The sequence below is a fragment of the Eucyclogobius newberryi genome, unplaced genomic scaffold (assembly GCF_026437365.1).
Source record: "Eucyclogobius newberryi isolate DKJ021-1_F unplaced genomic scaffold, fEucNew1.0.hap1 SCAF_11, whole genome shotgun sequence".
In the NCBI taxonomy this organism is placed as follows: Eukaryota; Metazoa; Chordata; class Actinopteri; order Gobiiformes; family Gobiidae; genus Eucyclogobius; species Eucyclogobius newberryi.
In genome coordinates, this window is record NW_027315735.1 from 27,316,722 (window position 1) to 27,342,034 (window position 25,313).

General features: G+C 40.4%; 2 protein-coding genes across 9 annotated transcripts in view; one reads left to right on the plus strand and one right to left on the minus strand.

Moving 5' to 3' along the window:
* Positions 1-25,313, minus strand: part of ebf1a (EBF transcription factor 1a) — a 311,927-nt gene that overhangs the window by 234,919 nt on the left and 51,695 nt on the right. The window lies entirely within an intron of this gene.
* ablim3 (actin binding LIM protein family, member 3) overlaps positions 1-25,313 on the plus strand; it is a 69,856-nt gene that overhangs the window by 17,155 nt on the left and 27,388 nt on the right. For all 8 annotated transcript variants that reach the window (XM_072439789.1, XM_072439790.1, XM_072439792.1 and 5 more), the window contains exons 3-4: positions 11,087-11,270; positions 19,903-20,018. In XM_072439789.1, the coding sequence (XP_072295890.1) occupies positions 11,087-11,270; positions 19,903-20,018 (300 nt within the window). The remainder of the gene's footprint in view (positions 1-11,086; positions 11,271-19,902; positions 20,019-25,313) is intronic.

Sequence of the window (25,313 nt, forward strand, 5' to 3'; positions counted from 1 at the left end):
TCAATTCTATGCCATCCTGTCTAGTATTTATCCTCTGTGAGCCGTTTACAAGCCACATTACATTTACTTTCTGCCACACTAGTCATTTAAAGCAACACAACACTAATCATGCTGCGTATTTAACCTGTAATTTGAACCCAGTGCACAGCCGCTGATTATAGCGCGGAGCATCAACCATGCAATCAGCTCGGAAAAGTCAGTGGAAAGCGGCAGAGACTGAAGCCAGAGTCTATACTGCGGATGCCATGGCGCTGCTGCGTGCAGCTGCAGCTTGCATGGATGGATGTGGTGTTATATTACGGGTAAAATGGGGCTGACTGCTGCATACTGGCCTAACGACACAGTGACCACATTTATCCACCGTCCAAGTTTAATTGGCACTTTCCGCATCCAAAGGAATCCACAAATCATACATGGAAAATGGAAAATAAGGTTTCCTCTGCAATAACTGTAGGTATATACAGTGCGGATAGAGTAGTCCACATGCAGTGAGAGGCCAGTTCTGCTTGTGTGTTCAGGAAGTGTGGGGCTGTAACTTGGAATTTAAAGGTGCATGTACCTTTGTGGTGGAGGGTCAGTGACTTCCTGCTTGTTTTGGTGTTGTTGCTTTGCCTGGAATGTTCCACAGTGACACCACCAGGCCATGCTGCAGACAAGCTCTGTGGAGAGGCGAGCAGTAAGAATGGCAAGGCAAGTTTATTTGTAAAGCACATTTCAAATGCTTCACACGGCAGTAAAAATGCATTCAAATCACAAAGAAATTACAGAAACAGAAATACAATAAAATCAAAGGTGGTATGGACGATTTTTCGGCGATTTGAGAATGCAGGCGGAAGTGCGCATGCGCACTCCCCCATGCGGACCGATACAACACACACGTGCGTTTGTTTATTAACGCAACGGAGCGCATTGCATCGCTCGTCTCCCGTAGATTTCTGTCCACTTCTGCTCGAACTGTCTTTCTCCGTCTTCATTTTGCCCCGTACACTGAAGGAACTATATTATGATAGATCCATGCGCTTAGGCACGCGTAAACGTGGGGACGAGCCTGACGCGGCTGCAGATGAGCGATAGGTGCGTTTTATGATTAATACGTGGCAGGACAAATGATTTATCCACGCCACGAGGAAATATGATACAAAAAATTGCTGAAAAAAATCGTCCATACCACCTTTAACTAAGTAAGAAAATAAAAACGCCTTGTCACAAAGGGTAATACATGTTGTTCAAGGCATTCTGAGCAATCAAAAACACCTGTAATTGAATAAACGCCATATTTAGAAGACAAAAACATCTCCATGGAGACAAGCAAGTGGTGATCCACAAGAAACTTTACGTAGTGCACCTTTACATGGCTGCTGTACTGGTTCTCACAACATCCCTGTTTAGTCACATGCCATTGACTAAAATAGTAAGGTTTATTCAATAATGTTATTTTTATGCACTGATATTCTATATTGGTATTCTTTTTTGTTTTATTTCTTCTTACTTTCTCCATAATTGGATCACACACCATATCTAACAACCTACACACAAAGATGCAAATTCACATTCACACATAACATTTTCAGATCGCTATAACATTGTTTGTGCTTTACTGCAACGGATGAACTCACTTGAGGTCTTACTTTAGACATTTCTTCAGTTCTTGTGTAAATTGCACTGTTATTGTCTCTGCAGATCAATATCAGTCAGTCATGCCTCCTTGTTAGACATGTGGGGAGGAAAAACAAAAGGCTGGAGGATTAAGGATGACTATATTTGACCTTGAGGGGAAATTCTTGCATTCCTGTTTTCCATGACATCCTTTCAGAATAAAATAAACTATAATAAGGATCATTATCGAATCAAAATGCAGAGAGCAATAAAAAATAGGCTACAAGGAAAAAAACAAAGAAACATTACTACAATAAAGAACAACACCAATAAATACATTTAGATTAGATTAGATTTGCAATTTATTTTTTAACACTAAGATTCTGTTTAAAGTTCACATGAAATAGGTCTAGGAACTGACAAACTAATAAATGAATCACATGCATTTCAGAATATATTTGTACAGATGCTGCTTTTATGCAGAATATGATGTGTTTTGTTGTTTGTTGGGGAAAATTGCGTCAATTCAAATTGCGTTTTCGATTCGACTGTGATTAATCTCGCAGCCCTTATCGGTGACATTAAGTTAATAAAAGATTGCAGCGAGGAGAAATATTTAGAGACAAATTGGAGAGGGCTACAACAGTTAGGGGAACGGGAGCTTCCTGTAGCTATAGTAACGGCTGGAACGCTGGTCCAATCACCACGGTAATGTCTGGTTGCTAGGAAGAGATTCCGGAAGAGAGAGAAGGAAGCTCGCGGCAGGCGGCGACGCGGCTCCCATGGCGACGGCGCAGGGCCTGGGATGGATGACAGGGATTACAGCTCGGCACTCGTCACTGTCCCGTGGGAATTTGACACACTCAGACTCCGTGTTATGTCTTTAAAGAGCTTCAGCAGAGAGAGTGAAAGGGACTGTAAGGGCAGAGAGGAGTGATTTATGAAAGTCTTACTAAAGATGGACTTATCTGGTGGAGGAAAACACCTGCTTGTCTCCATGGAGATATTATTGCTTTGCCTTGAATGAAATGGCAATTGATGTTGTTTTAACCCTTTGTACTGTGAGTGGGGTTTGTTGACTTGTTGACTATAACTGTTTCAGTGATGGATTTCATATGTTTTGTTGGTCAAATGAACTATTTTGTAAAGTTCTGTGAGGCTATTGTTGTTTTGGGTGGTGCAAAAATTAAGTGAATTTGATTGAATGCCATTCTGTGGAACATTCTAGGGAAGACAATAACTCTCCTCTGAGACAAAGTTCATAGTGGACCCTCCACCCAAACAAATAATAGTGCATAAGCGAGTGCTGGGGATTTTACAGTGTAAAATCAAATGAAAGACATTCACTGTTCATTATTATTTTTAAATGTTCCTTTATCATACGCAGGCATAAGACATTGTGCTGGTCCCAAGTGAAGATAAACAAAGAATCTGATTCTCGACCATTGATTCTCGATCATTCCAAGAAAAAGTAGTTTGATACATGTTCACCTACATTGAATATCAACACCTCACCTGTGACACACATAAATTATACCCTACCTCACATATTATATTTGAACATCAAGGACTAATGGGCCTGAAGCATTCAAATAAACACATTTGTACTTAAGGCCTTCTTAGGAAGGTTTTTGAAGTACCTGTCCTGTATGCACAAAATTCTGCTGTTACATTATTGTTAGATTGTTATATATTTTTTCTAATTAGTGTACATAAAATGATCTTGGATTACCAGTCATATCTATCATAATGACTCCAGTGCTTCTGTTTGGGGCTGGGACTGGGACTCGTAATGATGACTTCCAGCTCCCATCAGGACAGAGGCAGCGCTGGATGATAAGCCAAAAATTTAGCACATCGAGAATCTAGCGCAGAATTCTCTGGGCCCAGTAATACAAGCGATACAACCCGTTAAAACCCAATAGAATATCTAATGATTACAATATTTGTTTACAGAGCAAACAAGGTTTACAAAGTGCAGTTGAAGAAAGGTCACTCGATAAAAGTGAGTTTTAGGCTCAATCACACTTCGTCTGGAGCCTCGAATTGGGAATATTCAACAGGGTCCTGTTTGTGGATCTATGGCTGTGGGAGACTCGTAGGTCGTAGGGGTTAACGGTTCAGAAATGTAACTTGGTGCCAGACCTAAACAAGCCCTAAAAGTGAGGTGAAGCTAAAACAGAGGGGAATATGTCGTTGTGGGTTCAAACCAGTGAGAAGTCTAGCTGCCGTTGGAGGTGAGAGATGGATTTGTTGTCGAGGCCGGAGAGACGAGAGAATCTGAGAGCGATTATATTTGTTTCCAGGTCAGGTCGTGAGAAACATTTTTGTTTTTCTTTATCTATGTGAAGGTGGAAGTTGAGATTTGAATCAAAGATGACACTGCGGTTTCTGGCAGCATGGGTGATGTCGGAGGCGAGTGGACTGAGACTGTTACTGATATTGGAGGTGGTTTGGGGATGATTGATTAAAGTAATTTCGGAGCTGTTGAGTCGTAGGAGGTTTTGAGCCATCCAACTGTTCACATCGTTGGAACACTGTAACACGGCCGCCAGACTTTCAGCATCGTGAGGTCTCAGTGGAAGGTGTATTTACGTGTTGTCAGCATAGCAATGGAAGGAAATGTTATAGCGGGCAATAATATGTAAAAAGAAAAGAAAATGAGACCTAAAATAGAACCTTGCGGCACACCACAGGTAATGGGTGCTGAGGAGGTCAAATTACCTTTGGAGACCGCAAAGTTTCTGTTTAAATGACAGGAATAAAACCAATCAAGTGCAGCGTCTCTGAAGCCGACCCAATTTTGATTTAAGACGGTCAATTAAACTCATGTGATCAACGGTATCAAAGGCGGCCCTTTTAAGCCCAAGAGAATTAAAAAAAACCTGATTGAAAATACCATTTGCTGTGATGGGATTTGTACCGCACCTCCGGAGGGTTAAGAGCCGCGGGCCCGAGCAGCAGGGCAGGTCGGCCGGTAGAACGCTCTCCACTGGGCCGCCATCTGTCTCTGCGGCCCGTTCTGCCAGACGCCGAGGGGACACTGTCACTTTTGTGCATGACGTCTCTCTGCTTATAGCCTAAAGCAGCACACTTCTGTCCGACCAAAAATAAAAAAAACAATTCCCCCTCTTTCCCCTTCTGTGCGCTCCTCTCTCGCTTCCTTTCTTGGGTTTTCATTTGGTCTTCCTGTTCGTCTGAAAGCCTCCTCTTTCTCCCGAGGATTTTGGCACAACTTGTGAAAACACATTATTTACCCTTGAAGTCTCTCCTCCTGTCAACGGGCTCAGATCCGGGGGACGGATGCAAGGGATGACTGAACTCAACCACCTACTAGTTGCACAGATGTGAGGATACGTTTCTTCTTTCTGGTGACAGTTTTTAACAGTTTTTAGGAGGCCTCTTGGATCTCAGTTTGTCTGTCAAGGCCATACAGGTTGCTGTGTATTTGATTCCTCACGCCTATTGTAATATTATTGTGAAAGTAACTCTTCAATAATACATGCTCTACTGAACTGACTTGCCTATAGCTTTGGGACATTTCCATATTGTCAACAACAGCACTAAGACAATGTGAATATGGAGCTAATTTGACACGGTTGTAGATGAGCCTTAATAGCAAATTATAACGTCTGAAGAACAGCATAATGAGCTCCGGGAAGAGAAGAGTGGTTAACTGACAAACAAGAGGACTGGGAGAGAGAGAGAGCGAGAAGGAAGTGACACTTTGATGCACAGGTCTGACAGAGAGAGTGAGCGAGAGAGAGAGAGAGGAAGAGAGAGAGAAAGTGAAAGAGAGAGAAAGAAATAAAAAAGAAAGACAAAGAAAGACAAAGAGAGAGAGAGATAGAGGGTGCGAAGGAAGCCGGCACTTTGATGCACAGGTTTGAAAGAGAGAGAGAGAGAGATAGACAGAAAGAGAAAGAGAAAGAGAGAGAAAGAAATAACAAAGAAAGAGAAAGAAAGACAAAGAGCGAGAGAGAGAGAGAGAGAGAGAGAGAGATAAAGATAAAGAAATAAATAAAAAGAGAGAGAAATAAATAAAAAAGAAAGAGAAAGAAAGAAAGACAAAGAGAGAGAGGGTGCGAAGGAAGTCGACACTTTGATGCACAGGATTGAAAGAGGGAGAGAGAAAGAAAGAGAGAGAGAGAGAAAGAAAAAGAGAGAGAGAGAAAGAAAAAGAGAGCAAAAAAAGAAAGAAAAAGAGAAATAGATTAAAAAAAGGGAGAGAGAGAGAAGGAGAGTGAGAGAAATGGAGCAAAAGAAAGACAAATGAGAGAGCGAGAGAGAGAGAGGTAAAGAAAGAAAGAAAGAAAAAGACAACAAGAAACAAAAAAAAGAGGGGAAAAAAAGGAGAGAGAGAGAAAGAGAGAAGGAGAAATGGAGCAAAAGAACGAAAAATGAGAGGGATAGAGGGAAAGCAAGAAAGAAAGAAAGAAAAAGACAACAAGAAACAAAGAAAGAAAAAGAGAGAAAGAAAACAGGAGGAGGCGAGGCGCTGGACTCTTTCGTGGTTCCGGCCCGGGCCGACTTTGAGGGGTTTGAATTGCGTGTGTTGGCTGTAGATAAATGGCCACTCATCCGGACCCTGTGGGTGTCTAATCAGTGCAGTCGTAATGACCGCAGCAGCTCAAACACCAGCCTCTAATCACAGACTTATGATCTGATGTGAACTTCTGCCAAACACCATTTTCACTCTCTCATTATTGTGCCGAGATGGTGAAAAGTCTTTGATGTTGCATAGTTTCCAAAAAGTTGACTGGTTTTGGGGAAAGAGCAGAAGTTTGAACGACATTTAAATCACACATGTACCATCTCTTCATAGGCACGTACAGTGGAGTGCGCATTCCCATGAGTATTCTTGACCGCGAACTGATAATACCAGGTCTTTTATGCCATCAGGGCAGTGAACCGGAGCAGGCTGGTTCTGGTTGTTGCACGGGTGTTGTGTGTGCGGCTGCCCTCACCATGTGGCGGTTGCGGTTGTGACCAGAGCCTTTCGTGTGCGAGCCGAGTAACAGCCACGTCTCGGAGCTCCAGCCACACTCCACTGGCAGCCGCAACATGTGGCGGCACACTTTAAAGGCTGAAATGAAAGACTTAAACGGGGAGTATAGGGTTTGCTGACATGAGGAATTCGAAGCGATACTAGAACGTTCGAAAGCCAAGATATGTTCTATATTTTTCTCTGTGAATGTTTGCGACAAAATGAAAGCGGTAAGAATTGAGACGGTCGTACGGCATTTTTGACATCGTCTCCGGCAGTTTAAAACGACAAAAAGCCAAACGCCGCCAACTCCAACGCGTTATTGTGTCTGGTGTGTCTCCGTGGAAGGTTTACATCGCCTATGGCAACTGAAGAGGGGGCGGTCTTTGGGGCAACTCCGGGGCCAATCAGCCGGTCAGAAGTAAACACTGGGGGATTGGCTCGAACAGGTGAACCGGGCTGCTTCGAGCGTCCAATCCCGCGTGAGCTCTTCTAGGCATTCAACTGGGATTGGATGAGGCGTCTCTATGCTAATGAAGTGCATTAGGCTAATTGAGCTGAATCCAGTTATGTGAAAATCAATCCGGGAGCAAATTGAAACGGCATTTTGAGCAAACAAAGGACCGCAAAATTAAGAAACGTGATATCCCTGGTCGACAGTGAAAATAAATCCATATTCAAATTGTCGGCGGCGGTACATTTTCCATGGTCAAACGGTTTTCCGCGCTGGCGTCAGATAGCCTGTGATTTTGGGTGAGACTCGGAAAGCAGACCCCGACCATTGTTCTGTGGTCGTGGAAACGCGGTGCACAGCACATTCACGAGCGTATATGCAATTTTTACCCACTTCTAAATGGGTGCTATTCAAACCCATCCATCACGCCCGTGTCTCGCTGAATCATTGTCCTCCGTTTTTTTTGCCAGCCCTCGTTGCCCCGATGCCAACTGTCCTGGCTCTGTGATAAATCTGTTCAATCTTCATATCGCAGCGCGCATGCCGTATCTTTGCGCGCTGCCACGTCCCATCACGGTTGGGATTTATGCGCCTCTCTCCTCCTCGTATGGGAGTCGGGATTGTTTTGTTTTTTAAGTGAGGGCCCATTGATCTTTTATTACACTGTTAAGTCAATATGCCGCTCTCATAAACAGCTGGGGATTAAATGAGCTCCTTTGAAGGGTTTATGTGCAGGCATCTGTGCGCGTGAGCCGTTCTTCCTGGCTCGTCTGGACCTATGAGATGACTATTTTTTAAAGGCTTTTAATTTGTAGCCTGAATGTGAGAGCGATTAGATTGCAATTTACGGTTCACATTGCACGTTTTAAAGGCGCTCTACCTGATTTTTGCATGTTAACAACATGATTTTACTTTATTTCTTTATTACATGCAAAAATGTTGGGTACAAGCTTTTTAATAAACACAGTAAAATCAAAAGCAATGAAGTGAAACATATATAAAAATCACATGCATTTCAGGAGTTTGTTTGTTTATAAAGCTCTCATTTTGATTTTTCTTGATTTTTTTTTACAAATTTACTGAACTCAATTCACTGATTAAGTTCACAGGAAATTTTTAAGAGTCAGGATATTAAGGTTTTCTGTTTGTTTTTTGCAGTGGGCAATAGTTGGGGTGCACTTGGGCTGCAACAGAAGATTATTTTAGTTTGAGATTTTTAGAATGCATTTTTAACCAAATAAAGTAGGACCGGTGGTGATGGTGATAAATATCAAACATTCTCTTTTTCCCAAATATTCTTCCTATTGGTTAGACTCGGTAAATGGTCACGTTTATACAGCACTTTTCTACCTTCAAGGCCCTCGAAGCGCTTTACGTCACACACACATTCACACACCAGTGTACGCAGACTGCTCAAGGACACAACTGCAGTATTCACTCGAGGCAGCTTCGATTGGACCACCGACCTCTACCAAAAGTGCCCCCTAAAGTTTATTATTGTCATAAATAGTTTATCATTTTTTGACATTGTTAGTAATGCCACTGTCTTTGTTATGTGTTTGAAAGTGTTCTCTGTATAGTCCTGATTACAGTTACGATTATCAAAACATGATTGCGAGTATTATCAGTCCATTAGTCAAGAGTATTTGGATTAATCGTTGCCGCCCTAGGAACTATTTGCAGCCATGGAGATGTGTTAACTGTGACAATTCAAATTGCAAATCACATGCAATTTCCATTTAATTTGCACATGACAGGTTCTCATGTTTTTCTAATTATGACTTTGTTTAGGCGGGAAAGAACCTGTGGTGAATATTTATCCGAGTTTTACATCAGCCAAGTTGCATTTTGTCATGAAAAATTGAAAAATTACAATAAGTAGTGCTACGTTCTAAAACAGTATCCCTCCGTCTATGTCATCAATAAGCAACGTTTCCGCCCAAAAAGACATTTTATAAGCAACTGACTCATTTTTACGACAGTTTAAACAAAATAAAGGTGTTATCGGGTAGTATTGTTCGTCAAATTATAACTATTGTGTAATTTATATGGATTTTGGCACTTGTTTACTGTGTGGATGCTAGGTAACAGTTGTGGATCATGTCCAACCAGGAAGTAACAATATAAACTTGGAGGGGGGATTTTATTTTTTTGTAAAATCTTGAATATAATAATTGAAATGTGTGTATATCTTGTCACGTGCACTTTAATCTCACAGCCCTACTTTGCCTAACCTGGATTTATCATATGAGAACCACACGTAGCCCTCAGCTGTAGCTCCAGTATGCTGCTTGACCAGTTAGTATTCAAAAGAGCATTATTCCATGACAAAAAGAAAGATGTCTGTTGCTGTAAGTCTATCTATTCTTGTCTTTGCACTGGCGCCATTCACTTTTGTTCCCCGTCATCACTTTCACCTGATACTGTAACGCACGGCGAGTATGGAGGAGATCTCGTTTCCATCTGCTGCTTTCTCTGCCGTCTGGGAATTGGCCTCAGACGAAATATAACCAATGTGGGACAGTTGTTTTTGTGGTTTTCGGACAAAACGTGAGCTAATTAAATCAGTGAGAGATTCTACAGCAATTCATTATAAAAAGACAAATGACAGGAAGATGATGCGGTTTGCTTTGACAGGAACAGGAACATTATAATAAAACATTTTCTTTTCCTGCTGGATTTATTGGGGGGAAAATTGCGTATTGGGGCATGATTTTGGCTTAATAATGCTAAACTAGGGATGGGTGATTTTTTTGGAGTATCCCGATAACAATATTCAAACGATATTATGTCAATCCAATAGAAATGTGTTAAAACGTGACTTTAAACATATTAGTTGAAGCTTAATTGTCAGACAAATGTGTGAAATATCTGTAAAATGAATCACAAAAGTGCAGAAATATTCCCATTTTCCATTTTTAATATAACAATATGCAACATTCACAATATTATCTGAGTTTTAATATATTGTTCCACACATGACAAAATATGAAAACATAGGAGATAATGAATTTCTATATGTGTGAAAACAAAAACAATTTTAGGTTTGCATGTGTTATTGGACTTTATATGTGGAAGATTTGTCTTTTTTCTTTTCTAATTTAGTTATTTCTTGCCCCTAAAACCAATGTTTACAATTTTGAGCTACAATTACTAGAAACCCTTGATAGTTTTACAATGCCACATGCTTTACCTCCTCAACATTGACATTTTTATTGAAAAGTGTAGTAAAAGTCAAATCTGGTTTAGTTCTGGACACATCTGACCCTCATTTGCGGCCTGTCTGTTAGGGCAAAACAAGCTCCGCAGCCCAGACAAAAAGTGTCAAATGCTCTTGTTAGTAAAGCACACTGTGAGGAGGAAACTGGAGCCCTGCAGCGAGGCCGCAGCGCTGAGCTGTGAAAACGCCTCTCTCACTCGCACACACCCTCAAGACTGACTCCACTCAGCACATTTAGACTCTCTGATTCACAAATTGGTATTTAATGGGTCTGTAGTCAATGACCTGATGCTGGTGGCTCACGGTTGGTTGTTTTGTCTCCATCCCCACGTTGTTTTGCACAAAATGTGTTTTCTGATGATTATATCATTATTTTCCCATCAGTGCAAATTGGCTCACCACAGCACAATGCCTTGTTTAGCAGCCATGTGTGACACACGGGCAGCGAATGGAACATACAATTAAACACAAAAATCACTTTGTACTCTTTTAAATTTAGTTTAAAAGATATTGATTTTTTATTGTTGTTTATTTTATTGTTTTTTTTTGTTAATTGTATTACAAAGGAATAAAACACAAACAGAACATGACACAGAAAGCGAAAAGAAATGTTCGTATATTCAAATTTGTACAGTTTTTTTCTTGAGATTACACTGCAATAAAATAAATAATACATACATAATTTGAATTTGTTTTATTACATATATGCTATTTTTTTCCCCATCTCCAAAACAACAAGTTTGATGTTTTGTTTTCATAGTTTCGCCTCTATTTGCCTGTTATTCCACATTCTAACTGTGTCTCACCTCTCGTCCTCGTCCGTCCACAGTGTGTAACTGTGACTTGGCGCGCTCGGGGTTCTTCCAGAAGAAGGGCGAGTACATCTGCACGGCGGATTACCAGCGGCTGTACGGGACACGCTGTGACCGCTGCGACTCCTTCATCACCGGAGAAGTCGTGTCTGCCCTGGGACGGACTTACCACCCCAAGTGCTTCGTCTGCAGTGTCTGCAGGTAAAGCCCCAAAACGACTGCATCTCTTACATTTAAACACTGTGTCACTGAGTGAGTTTGCTTTGAAAAGGGGGATTATAATTGTTGTGACCCTGTTGGTACATAATTACAAGCTTCATCTCAGTTTCATTCACAGTGTTGAGTGCGTCACCTGTTGGTCTGGTAGAAGTCAGTTTCTAATTCTTTTTTTGGTTGTTTGATTGTTGTGGAGACTAGAAGAGCTACTGTTTTCTCATTTCTCATACATTGTTATATATTATTATTATTATTAGATAAGACAGAACAGGTCATAATGGAATGTACTGTTTTTGCTTAGTTTGGCAGTTAGGCTTTAGTTCTTTTATTACTTGGTTTACGGATCCGCCGCACTTAGATTATTGATTTCTACAATAGAAATGAAATTATTATTTTTTTTTTTATAAAGTACCGCCAACAACGCAAAATAGCATTAAATTAAATATAAAAAGCGGTATTAAGTCAAAAGATAAGAGCGCGTGAAGCAATTTTTCATCAAAATCCTGCGTGAGTCTGGGACAAAGCGGCTCCTTTTCTGTCCGTCTATATATTTTGTATTTTGTATTTCTATTCATTCATTAAAAGACAATTTGAATGTGCTTTTTATTGGATTGTAGTATATATTTTTCTAGTATGAGTTGTGATTAACTGTTCATTGTTGCACCATAGCGACAAAGCACGTTCCCAGTTCCTAGAAATACGTTCACTGACAATAAGAATTAAAAAAAATCTGATATTCTACTACTTATTAGCAGCTGGAGGATTTATGTTTTGACCACTAGATTGGGAAACAAAATCAAATGAAAGACAAATTGCATGTACAGATTTCATTCTTTAGAGTTTACGCAACTAGAGGTTTTGTAGTTTTGAGAAAAATATGTCCTCAACTTGTTTTTTTTAAAACTTTAGATCATTCCTTGTAGACTCCATCAACAGTCTGGGCTCTGTAACGCAGCAAGTCATTGAATTAGTGCAAATGCCCTTTTAAAGCAAAGCATAATAAAGTATGAATGAAAGAATATCTTGTTTTGTGTTTATCTGCTGCTGGTCATGGCTCTGCCTCATGATATTCTGTCCAAAATGACGCAATTACTTTCTGTGCAAAATAAAAAAGCTCTTCTCCACAGGCTCTTCACTTTGTACTGACATAAAGTAACTGTAAGTGTCTGCCTCTGACTCGTCGCTGTTCATTAATGCCACGCACTCACGACGTTGTCACCTGATTACATGTAGTTTGTTTCATGTGGAGAGGAGTTTCACGCTGTTAGACTGAGGAAAACTAGGCCATCTCTCCTCTGACCTGCACCAGCTCGTGTTAAGCTCTTGCTCAACAAACTAAGACTCCCCCAGTGACACCGCGATGCATTCTCATTTTCATTTAGCTGCTTCAAACCAACAACATGTCTTGCAGTGCTGAAAGAATACAAACTTTTTACATATTGTCTATATGTTTGTCGAAAAAATAAAGTAAGTTAGTAAGTAAATGTTATTTGTATAGCACCTTTCACAGACAGAAGTCACAAAGTGCTTCACAAAACACAGAATGAAACGATAAAAACACAACAAATTTACAGTGAGCAATACATATACAACAATATACAGTAAAATCAGCCGCTAAAACAAATGCAATTAAAAGACTAAATAAAAACAGAAATGCAAATCGATGTGAAAATTAAAAACGATACTCATTTGAAAAGCTATCTTTACTTCGCTTGAATAGGAAATACTAAAGAATATTCAAGAAACTACTATTATCTTTTGTTACATTATATATGTTCTTTATTGCTATTTGTATCAAGCCTTTTCCTTAGTCAATTCAGTTCAATTTCTTTCAGGAGCTGTTGATAAAACCAACAGAAGGTCAAAGAATCAAAAGCTGATGAAACAAGGTTCGCAGGAATTTTGCAAATGGATAAATGTCCCAGCTTCCCCTGTCCTTGTCCTGGCGAGGAAACTACCAAACCCTGTGGGAAAAAAGTAGAAACCTCGGGGTGAATGAGAGATCCTACTCCCACAGATGGCCCAGGACTGACACGCTTCCATCTGCAGATAGACTCAGAACCACTCAGGAGGTGGTGGCCGGTCGAGCAGAGAGAGAGTTCCTCAGGCAGATGAGGAGCATCCTGATCTCCAGGGTCAGAGGTCACTGGAGCATCAGCAGCGTCTGAAAGAGTACGACTCCCTGAGGGAAGTGGGAGAAGGAGAAAAAGATGCAAACAGCCATGAACCGACACAGGTGCAAAAATATTAAATGTTGTGGATAGGGAAAGTAGACAGAAGCAGAGGAAAGTGCTCAAGCTGTCAAACTGAGGAACTGTAGGTTTTTATTTCAGTTCTTATCTGGCGTTTTGTCTTAAATCAAGAGACTCTTTAACACGGACAGGAGCTGATTCCATCTCTCCCTCCTACTGTGCTTTTAGAGACTCTTGGGACCACCAGAAGCACCAGAAGTCCAGCATTTTGAGGGCGATGTGCATGTTTGGAATTGAGTTTCAAATGTTAATATGGTCTAAATAATGTGAAAAGTTTTCTGAAAATTTGGAAAGCTAAGTCATTACACAGGCCAGTTTGCTGATGTGACATTGTCTACACGGTATATAGATAAATTAAGTAGCAATAAATCATGATGCCCTTATAGTGGAGGAGCTGTAATTGGATTCAAGACAGTCTGCTACGAGTAAGCAATGGGGAAAAGGACAAATCAATCTCTTTTGGCTTAAGCGACATTAAATTGATAGGAACTTGATTTGAAACTCTGTGAAAGAACTAAACACAGAACATGGCACAGAGCGACAACACAACAGAATACACATGCAAGACATAAAAAATACCATCATTTGTAATTAATTAACTTAGTAGACGAATTTAAAGCTAATAAAATAAACATTTGTTCACCTTTATTGTCAAATCAGTCAACACAAATCAGCTTTTAACCCAATGCACTGCTTTTTTGGTGAATGGAACTGTCACAGTATAATATTTTAGTGTTATGATTATTGTGAGGAAAAAAACATCACAATTTAACGATTGTTCGCGCGAAATATTTAATTGTTCTTTCTTTCCCGTTGTCGAACACATTACAATTCCGCAAGTTTGTGACCAGCTTTACAAAATTGAACTTTCTGAATGACAAACAAACAAACAAACAAAAGTGAATGTGACAAAAACAGACAGATAAAAAGTGTTTCGTTGAGGTCTATATGTTGTGGACTCTAGATTGCATTAAAAAATACTCAATTTTGCTGCTAAAGTTGAAACGATTATGACGTGTTTTGGTTTGTGCGATTTAAGGAGTCCTGAATAACCACGATTATCAATCAACTTAATAATCTTGACATCCCTATTTGTGAATCGCAGTAGTCTGGAGGGAAGGGAAGATCTCTGTCTGTTCTATATTTTCACAACTGTACCTTTTTCCTCTCATCATTAAATGGCTCATAAACCTTTTCCTTATCTTTGATCTTGTCTCGTCTTCATCATTGGCCTCAGTCCTGATGAGAGTCCCTTTCCCTGCTGATGTTTCCAAAATGAGCTGGTGATCAAAGAGGTGGCGATGGAGGCTAAAAATAGCTTTACTCCAAGGCTTGTCCATTATCCAAAAAGCATGAAATATTTAAACAAATTAAGTTTTTTAAGAACAGAACAAGGCTGACAGGGCAGAGTAAGGCCAAGGTCGGAAACAGTTACAAGCCGAGTGCCATAACTTCAATTTCAGGCTACACAAAGTAAAAGTAGTTCTTGTTTGAAAAAATATATAAATATAAAGATCCAAAGTGTAGCTCAGTAAAAGATCTGCTCTATAACTGCTCACTCCCTCTTGCTGATGTACTGCCAAATTGTCCTTAGGCATTTACATTTATACTAGTTTCTTTTGTAGTCGGGGGATTAATCTAAAGTCTGTAGAAAGGTTCTTTATAATTGCGACAATTTCTTGTGACAACATTCTGAAGCTTTAAAACATTCCAATTCCTCTTGAAACAAACCAAACTTTGCTTAAGCAGGTTTTGTTTAGTCTCTTGTCAGTTCAAAACAGTAACACCAAAGCAATGGAAGGAGTTCTTTTACGGACTACGACAGTCTGAGGACTACGAAAAGTCTGAGGAATAAAGTCTGGCGGTAATGCAACACTCGGATGTCAACCGCCATAAAACAACAACAACAACAACAACAACAACAGTTCAAAACAGTCATTGTCATCGAGAAAGTAGATGCATTTAGCAACGAGCCCAGTGGAGCCGCTCAGCAATGTAAACTGTGAAATGTAAATTGTTTAACTTTTATGGTCTGGTTGGAGCTCTGCAGAAGCCGATAAAATGTGTTGAAATCTAAAACAGTATTTATGTTACAAGAACGCAACTCACATCCAAACTAGAGCAAGGTGGGTAAGAATGAGTTTTAATCGATACTTATTCAAAGTATTGAAGGCTAAACAATGATTTACTTCCTATTGTCACAATGTTTGACAGTTTCAGCTGGAATGTTCCCTTTCTCAATATCAGAAGATCTAATCAACCTGCAATTATTGTCAGATTCAGTTCAATGTTCAAGCTGGCTGACTATGATCCTTCTGAATGGTATGTTTATGTCTAAAAACAGGCATTTGGTGGGATTAGTACTCTAAAGTATTTGACTAAATGAGTTTGTTTTTGTAAATGTCTGTGAAAGCAATGTTCCTAACAGCAATGCTCAAGTTAGTTTTTTCAAATTAAACTTATGACATGTTAGACTACACATTTCATTTCAACGCGGTGAACATGATCATGTTTAACATTTACTAAAGAAAAATTGTTATTTTTCCCCAGGTAAATGTCATAACTATAGCCTTTTCCCTTGCTCTGTATTGATTAGATGGGACTCTAAAATAAAAATGTCCTGTGAACTTAATCAGTGAATTAAGTTCACTAAATTTGTAAAAAAAAATCAAGAAAAATCAAAATGAGAGCTTTATAAACAAACAAAAGGCAGTGCTGTTCTCTTCTTGCATCCAATGATTGCCGTCCTACTTTAGAATGTAATTCAGTGGTGAGTTCTGTTTCCTTCTCCTGTGATGAACCTTAATGTTGAGTGTATTACCACCATAATCCACAAATGAAATGTAGCCTAGATTAACTGTTTTCTACAATTAAGAGGAATGCACTTTATATTTCTAAAGAAGAACGATAATCTGGCTTTAAGAGTATTTGTAAGCTCTTGTTCATGTTGGTTGAAGGTGAGTTATTACCGTCAAGCGTAAGAATAGATCAATTCTTTGAATCCCTAGCGTACCTTTAGGAAAACAGCATACATTTTGTTTTACTTGAATTCATTAATGCCCTGGCATGTAGAATCACATACAAGTGGATGCTACTGTGTTTTAGATTGTGCCCAATTGAGTTGATATAAATTGTAAATAGAATTGGTCCAAGGACGGACCCTTGAGGAACACCTTTGTTAAAATAAGCAAATTCTAAGCTACAAACAAAGACTTGTCTCTAAAAGATAGTTTATAGGTTTCGGTGTAATCCCTCATTCGTCCAGGCGTGTTCCATAGTAGAAAAAGCTTCAGTTGTAGTCATCTGGACTCAGTTTGAAAAAATAGACGTTTCGACTCTCATCCAAGAGTCATTGTCAATAACAGAATTTAGGTCGAGAACTCCGATATTATACAAGGGGGGAGTTTCTGTTGAAACAAACAACTCTTTCTACTTCAGGAAGGCTCCTCCCAATGGGTGGGTCTTACCACAGAACAGTATTAATATCGGAGTTCTCGACCTAAATTCTGTTATTGACAATGACTCTTGGATGAGAGTCGAAACGTCTATTTTTTCAAACTGAGTCCAGATGACTACAACTGAAGCTTTTCTACTATAGTTTATAGGTTTGTTGAAACTTGGCGCTGCTGTTGCTTCGCTTCTCCTCTGAACATGTGCAGTTAGCCCAAAACCTGCTAACATCCAAGATTCCCACACAGGTTTATTCAGCGTGGTTTGAGCATAGATCCAGGGGTTTGAGGCTGTGTGGTCCTCAGAGCGCATGCACAGACCTCTAAAAGAAGCTGCTCTCCGCTCAGGGCCTAAAAGCTCGTGTTAGAGAGCGGAGCATGAACGGACCTCTGAACACGGCCTCAGACTGAGCAGCTGTGGCAAAAGAAGAATCATGCTTCCCACGCAGTAATACCCAGCAGCCTGTAGAGGCCACTAAAAGACATTGTGAGTTCAGACAAGCTTCAGCAGCAGAAGTGACGGGAAAACTGGTTTAATGGATATATTTTAGAACAATTCATATATAGTTGTGACATATGGTGATTTCAGATTATATTGGCTGTTTGCCTTGATTTCCCTGGTAGACACAGATGGACGATGACGCAGGATAGGCGGGACGAGTTGTTTCTGTCCTGCATGAGTTTAAACTGTCTGAAAATTGTGTCGGTTGCGTGTAAATTGTCTCTGCATTTTGAATATAACTTTGCCTTTTGATGACATTGACAGAGAAAAACATGAACATCTGTCATATGCTCTTTTTTAAGCTACCATCCATAATCACTGAACTGAATAAAACATGCAAGAGAAAAGATTTATACTCATTTTATCCCACTTCTGATTTTCAATATTACATTTCTGGGGCAGACTCTTTCTCCTGCTCCATATCTCTTGCTCTTCCCTTCTTCTGCTGACGGTGAGCTCGGCTGGAGACTGGAGACTCCCTCTGGGTCTTGGCTCTGTCTGTCGGCTGCAATGGGGGAGGAAAAAAGGATTATTGCCGTCTATGTCTTTTAAACAGCCTTCTCTAAGACTTTTAGTTCCCTATTGACTCTCACACCCTGCACCATAATAACTATAACTTAATAGAGACATGCGTTGTATACTGTGGCCTGGTCATCTTAATTACATTCAAGTTCACTCTGTGTTGTGGCTGGCTTATGTAACTTTTATGAGTTATGATTTTGTTGTGTTTGTGTAATTTTGTTATAAAGTTCAATTTAGATAAAAAAAAACATTCAGAAATGGGACAAGGACAAACTAATGTGTTCAAAATCTTTGCAGGAAAACTGTCTCCAAGCCACAAACAAGAAATAATACACATTTTATCTGCTCTCCTGCTCCAAGTGGAGGAGTTCATGTATCTCGGGGTCTTGTTCACGAGTGAGGGGAAGATGGAACTGAGATTGACAGGTGGATCGGTGCAGCGTCTGCAGTGACACAGTCGCTGTATCGGACCGTTGTGGTGAAGAAAGAGCTGAGTCAAAGCTCTCGATTTACTGGCCAGTCTACGTTCCTACCCTCACCTATGGTCATGAGCTTTGGGTAATGACCGAAAGGACAAGATCGTGGATACAAGCGGTCAAAAATGCGTTTCCTCCGCAGGGTGGCTGGGCGCTCCCTCAGAGACAGGGGGAGGAGCTCAGAGCAGAGCCGCTAAAGCTGTCCTCACCGAATCGAACGTATGACCTCACAGTGTCCATGTATTCATCCAAATTATCTGTGGCAGCTCTGAAAACCTCCCAGTCTGTAACGTCCAAACACGCACGTAGCTCCTCCACTGCCTCTTCGCTCATCACTACAGGTTTGAAGAGCTTCGGCCTCTGTCTGATCGGGGCGCTGCTAATAAACCGTAGAACAAAGTAGGTACAGATTCATCAGAAACATGCCGTTAAAAGTCATCGGACAAAGCACACGCTGGGGACAAGACCAAAAGTTAGCATCAGTATGCACTACGCACTCTGCGCTGCCTCCCTAAGAAATGTCTTTCTCAGGGCCAGAGCCAGGTTTTCTTTCAGAAGTCTTTGGCAGCGGCTGATTATGGACTCTTTAATCACAGGAGCAGTCCCCGTTCCATTAAGCCACTGCCACTGTTTAAATATGAATCCTCAGGTTCACGGAGCATGTCGGGAAAAGGTTTGTCAGCGGCATCAGAGCCAGATCTCTAACCAAACAAGTCCCTGTGTGTGTGTGTGTGTGTGTGTGTGTGTGTCTGTGTGTCTGTGTGTGTGTGTGTGTGTGTGTCTGTGTGTGTGTGTGTGTGTGTGTGTGTGTGTTCTCAATTAAGGCTGAGCTACAGTTTATATATTGCGGGATTCGGTCATGCACTCTACATCATGTCACTAAATATTATGCCACATTTGCTATGCGGCGTAGTGGTTTTAGTTTTTGCTTGGACCACAGTTATTTTAATGTATGGAATAAGAAACTACAAATCAGCAACCATATTTCAAGCATACTTTTTGCTAATTACCAGGGCTGCAACTTATTTCAGTAGTCGACTAGTCAGGGGTTATTTCTATTGCACAGAGAGTTTTAAATACATTATCAAACAAATAAAGGTTGAAATCTGGTGACTGAAGGCTTCTAGATATATTTATTTATTCATCTATATGTACGAACAAAGTGTATTATTATTAGTATGTATTATGTATTAGTATAATCGAAAAATGTAAATTATTTGTGTGAAATTTTGATTTAATAATGCCACTGTCTCTGTTATAAAATGGATTGTTGTATGTGTTTTAGAGTTTGTATAGTCCAGATATTGCAATTATCCAAATTATTATTATTATTATTATTTTTTAAAGCCAACTAGTCACGGTTAGTTAATGAATCATTGCAGCTCTTTGCTAATTCCCCCTCTCGTCTCTCCACAGTAAGCCCTTTCCGATCGGGGACAGAGTGACGTTCAGTGGGAAGGACTGCGTTTGCCAGCAGTGCTCAGTCCGACTCGTCAAACCAAACGAGCCCATAAAGATCCACGGGACCAGTCGTAAGTCCACGTACTATTACCCTCTTCACTTTGTCCCACTTACTGCACTGTGGCTGGTGTGATGTGTCCACCAGGGGCACACACGGCTCAATCTGCTCACACGGTGTTCGACACATCACTCAGGCCGGCCACGGTGATCTGTTATCAGGGATTAGACCTTCTTCAGATCTTATTTTCAACCCTTTTTTCCTGGTGAAATCTTTGTTGTTTCCTGGTACTCTAATTTAGTACCATCAGCTGTCTAAACCACTGGTACCCCCACGTTCAGGCTTAAAATTACGTTTAAACCTTAAGACTTGATAAGGACTAAACAAGGGCAAGAATAGGACCAATCCAAGTCCACTTCAGGATGAAAATGGGCTCAATATAGGACAAAATGTTGAGTGGAAAGGCACCCAAATAGTGCCTTTTTTGTTTAGATTTATTAAAGATTGACTTGAGTAAACATTACATACTAATCCTGAAATGCATCAATCACAAAATTAGGAGACACTAAAAATAAAACATTCTAAGAGCACTAGACATTTCATGACCAAAATCTGGACTATATCGGCCATAAATTAGGGCTAAACATGGTCTAAAATTTGACTAAATCTCGTTATACATTCATTAACAGTGACACAATTTATCTCTAAATAAAACAGAGAGCATTTTCAGAGATACTGGCCTCAATAATAAGTAAATATGAGTGAAATGTTGTCCTTTTTTAAATTTTTGTACCATTGTCCAAGAAGTATTCTGGCCGCTGCCCTATATTTGTGGGCTTTTGCGTGCACAGAGTAAGTAGTTTTACGTTTACGCTTGTTTAAATTCCCCTTCATGTTCATAATAGACATATGACTCCATGACTTCACTGTGACGGTACATGGGAAAGGTCAACGCACCGTTTGTTTGAACGACGTTTGGCTTAACTTAAAATTTTTTGACCCTGTCCTCTGTCACCAGGGACCCTCCGTCAGCAAAGACAAAACCGTTTTCCTGCACTTGAAAAACCACAGTGTAGTCGGTCTTATTCCGCTGTCCACACAAATCCAGAGAGACGTTTAGCAGTGACTGATAGGACTTTGTCAATAGTATTGGCCAAAAACCTGGCTGCAGTTTTGCACATGATTCAACATCAGTCATTCCTGTTTTGCCCTAAAAGCTTTCGGTAATGAAAAGTTTGATTTGGTGTCTTGAGATTAGACTTTTAACCCGTGGAGTGGAGCTTGATTTAATTTGAGACTCGACAAATGTCTGGTTTTGAATTCATAGCCAGACGAGTTCATACATCAAGATTATTGAATATGTTTCAGTGCAGGATATAGATCACAATCCAGATTTGTCATTCCTTTAATTTCATTTTCTTTTGCAGGTTAAATCAAATACGGCCAAAAGGCTGTTGCAAGTGCTGAGTCACTGATCAGCAACTATTTCATCCAGCAATCATTTTTTTGTGTCATATTAGTATTTCGGCATTGATTTGGCACACAAACAAGTGTTAAATGTTGGCGAGTTCTACATTTTGAGAAGCCGTAGTTTCAAAAATGGCAGCAAAAATATGAAATACATTCAATGAAAAATGTGATCAAACATTTTGAGCTGAACCAATTATTCATCATGTCAAAATCTTGTCTTTTCTCGTTCTCAGAGAATCTCATGTCTCGTGTCTCGTCTTGTGGGAATCGTGTCTCGTCCCACTTGTAATTAGTGTATTGATACTTAGTACTAGTGTGTAGCTTCAGTGGTTGACGTAGTATTAGTTGAAGTACTGCTAGATAGAGGCTGTTGTAGTATGATTATTGTATGAGTAAATAATATCGGTTTTAGTAGAAGATGCTCTCACGGCTAAAATTATAGGTCAAAAACACATTTACTAAGAGGTAAGAGGTACTACACGGTCCACTTTCCACAGATCTGACCTGTAACCTGCACGTTTCTGTTCATTTTGTCAATGTCAAGTCTCACAGTTTTGTTGTTGTTTTGTTTGGTTCTTCTTCGTTCAATATGTTTTAAAAAACAAAACAATTTAATCAATATTTGAAATCTTAAAAAAAGCCACGCACAAAAAAAATTTGACAATTACCCATCTATCATATTAAACAATATTATTTAGTCGTCTCTCAAATATTGTTGCTGTAATCCTAAATCATAATCCTAAATTGAAGCATGCAGGACATACGGAAAATCACATATGGACTGAACTTGGAAATGGACAAATTTGACATAAACTGGACGAAATGGGACTCGCATTATGGATCAGGTGTGCTCTAACCTTGTGTTTTATTTTCATTTGGATTTGGATGCATTATTCTAAAAACGGTTATCTCAAACAATACACATTTTGTATTTTCTCTGTTTCCGCCCACTCCGCACGTTCTTTTCCTTTTTTTATTTTTTTATTTATTTATTTATTTTTCTCTTCTTCTTTCTCTTTTGACAATGCTACTGGACTGTATCTTTATTTACACACAAGTTTTGGTTGGTCTGTGTTTATTCTTTCAATACGAAAATAATAATAAAAAAAAAGAAACATCCAATCGCAATTGTAATGCTTGTCAGAAAATATGCAGTTAGATATTATTCAAAAATCATGCAGCCTCAGTTAATTAAACAATGTTCTACTCTAGATTTCCCATTTTTGTCAGTGATTGTCACACTGCCTCCGTGCCTGTCCACAGCACCACCTGTACTTCATAGATTACCTTTATTAGATCGAAGAGAACACGCAGTAAAAGTGGCGTTGTTATATTTTGTGTCTTGTCTTATATCCCGCCTGTTCCCGAGCAGTGATGAACTCGAGCCCAGGGAGCTGAACAGAGCCGTCTGTAGAGGGCAGTTATTGTGAGGCTCGGAGCTGCGACTGTGCTTAACAAATGATCCAGCATCCATCACGCTGCTGCGTTGGACCTGATTTGTGCTGCCGCTCCCACTGTTTAAGAGACGTCTCCCCCTGAGTGACAGATGTAATGTTTGCTGAGGGAGAGGTAGTGCAGACCTGCCAATTACATGTGCCGTCAACCTAAATGTGGCTGTATGAAACATTACCCATTCATCACTGGAATTCTCTGAAACCCAGTCTTGTTGGTGAAATAACATGTAGTTGAATGTAGCGCTGCAGTCGTCAAAATAAATGCAGTTTCCAGTGATTAATTACAGAAATAACTGTCTTATAAAGCTAAATGGAACAAAATGTAGAAAAGATCGCTTTAGCTGGCTTTAATGGGGAAAAAGTGCCCAATTATTCATCCAGTAATAAGCTGGATAAATGGGACAATGCCAAACCTTTCATAGCCTGTGTTTTCATCACATTTTCTTTACCCTGGGCATTCAGAGCAATCCAGGGCATTCAGCCCTTACTCACCTGTCACTCACCTGTCATCCTGACGTGAAAACACATGTCCGTGCTCTGACGCGTGGGCTGTAGCTCACACTGAGTCGCACATGTGCACATGCCACACAGCGACTCTACAGTCCAAGAGGAGATGCGTCTTTCTGGACATTTAGCTGGATTGACTGAAGTGTTTTGTGAACGTGAACCAGACCAGCTCTGAAAAAGAGACGCTGTTGCAACTTTGGACCCCAATCCAACCGAGTCCACATCATTTAGGCCGATCACAACGGAGTAGCGCCCGTTTACCCGGAATGTTCAGATTTGTGTTCAGGTGTGAAAAACTAAATCTGAACCGCAATAAACAATTGGACAATCTCTCTTTTCTGGTCTGTAAACTGTACAGCCTAAGACATCCCGGACCATGTAATTGACTGAAGAACTAGTTGAATGTGTGGTCTTTTACTTTATAAAATACAACATATAATACATACATTTTACAGTAAACATACATTATGTTATTTGTGGGACAGTTATCCATTTGCACATTTTTGTGAACATTGTTTAATCTGCTTCTCTATTACATTGTTGTTGTTGTTCATGTAATCATTCGTAAATTGCCAGTAGTCAGTTTGGTCTTATTGCTGAAAATACAGTTTGTGTCATTTCTGAAGTAAATTTGACCTTCACATTTTCAACATTTGTCACAGAAACTAAGCTTTTTATTTTATTTTATATATTTTACAATTACACTGTACAGATTAAAGGTGTACTCTGTAACTTTTTTGGTCCACCACACGCATGCTTCCCCAGAGATGTTATTGCTTAGTCTTGACTCTATAAACCGAGACGGCAGAAAGAGTTACAAACACGTATTAAGTGAATAAGATGTGACATTAATAATAATAATAATAATAATAACTTTTATTTATATAGCGCTTTTCAGTGACCCAAAGACGCTGAACATATATAAAAAAGGGGGGGGGGGTATTTACAGACAGGGGGGGACAACACGTACAATACACATTAATATACAGATAAAATGAACAAGACAGAAGAAGTAGAGAGAAAAAGATGGGGATGTAACAGGGGGTAGAAGAGTAGGCAATGGGGTAGAGGAGGCTAGGGGTAGGGGAGGTCATAGGCTTGGGTGAAGAGGTATGTTTTTAGGCGGGATTTGAATGTTGTGAGTGAGGGAGAGTGGCGGACAGGTTGGGGGAGGGAGTTCCAGAGTCGGGGTGCTGTTCGGGAGAATGCTCTGTCGCCAAAAGTTTTGATTCGGGATGTTGGTGCAGTCAGGGTGAGAGAGGAGGAGGATCGGAGAGCTCGGGTGGGGCGGTGGGGGATGAGGAGGTCAGACAGGTAGGGGGGGGCAAGGTGGTGAAGAGCTTTGAAGGTGAGGAGGAGTATTTTAAAGTTTATGCACTGCTTGATGGGGAGCCAGTGGAGAGAGCGAAGAACGGGAGTGATGTGATCACGGGACCGGGTGTGGGTGAGGAGGCGGGCAGCGGAGTTTTGGACCATTTGGAGTCTATGGAGGGAATGGGAGGAGATGCCAGTGAGGAGGGAGTTGCAGTAGTCGAGGCGGGAGGAGATGAAGGCATGGATGAGGGATTCAGTAGCGGGGAGGGTGAGGCAGTGTCGGATTTTGGCGATGCGGCGGAGGTGGAAGTATGAGGTCTTGACGATGTGGCTGACATGGGAAGTGAAGGAGAGGGTGGGGTCCATGATGACACCGAGATTGCGTACCAGGGTAGAGGGGGTGATGGTTTAGGTGTCGATGCTGAGTGAAAAGGGACCAGTTTTATTGAGAGTGGATTTGGTGCCAATGAGGAGGAGCTCTGTTTTGTCACTGTTCAGTTTGAGGAAGTTGAGAGTGAGCCATGATTTTATTGTAGAGATGCAGGTTTCGATGTGGCTGAGGGGAGGGTTTTGGGTGGATTTGGTGGTGAGGTATATCTGGGTGTCGTCAGCGTAGCAGTGAA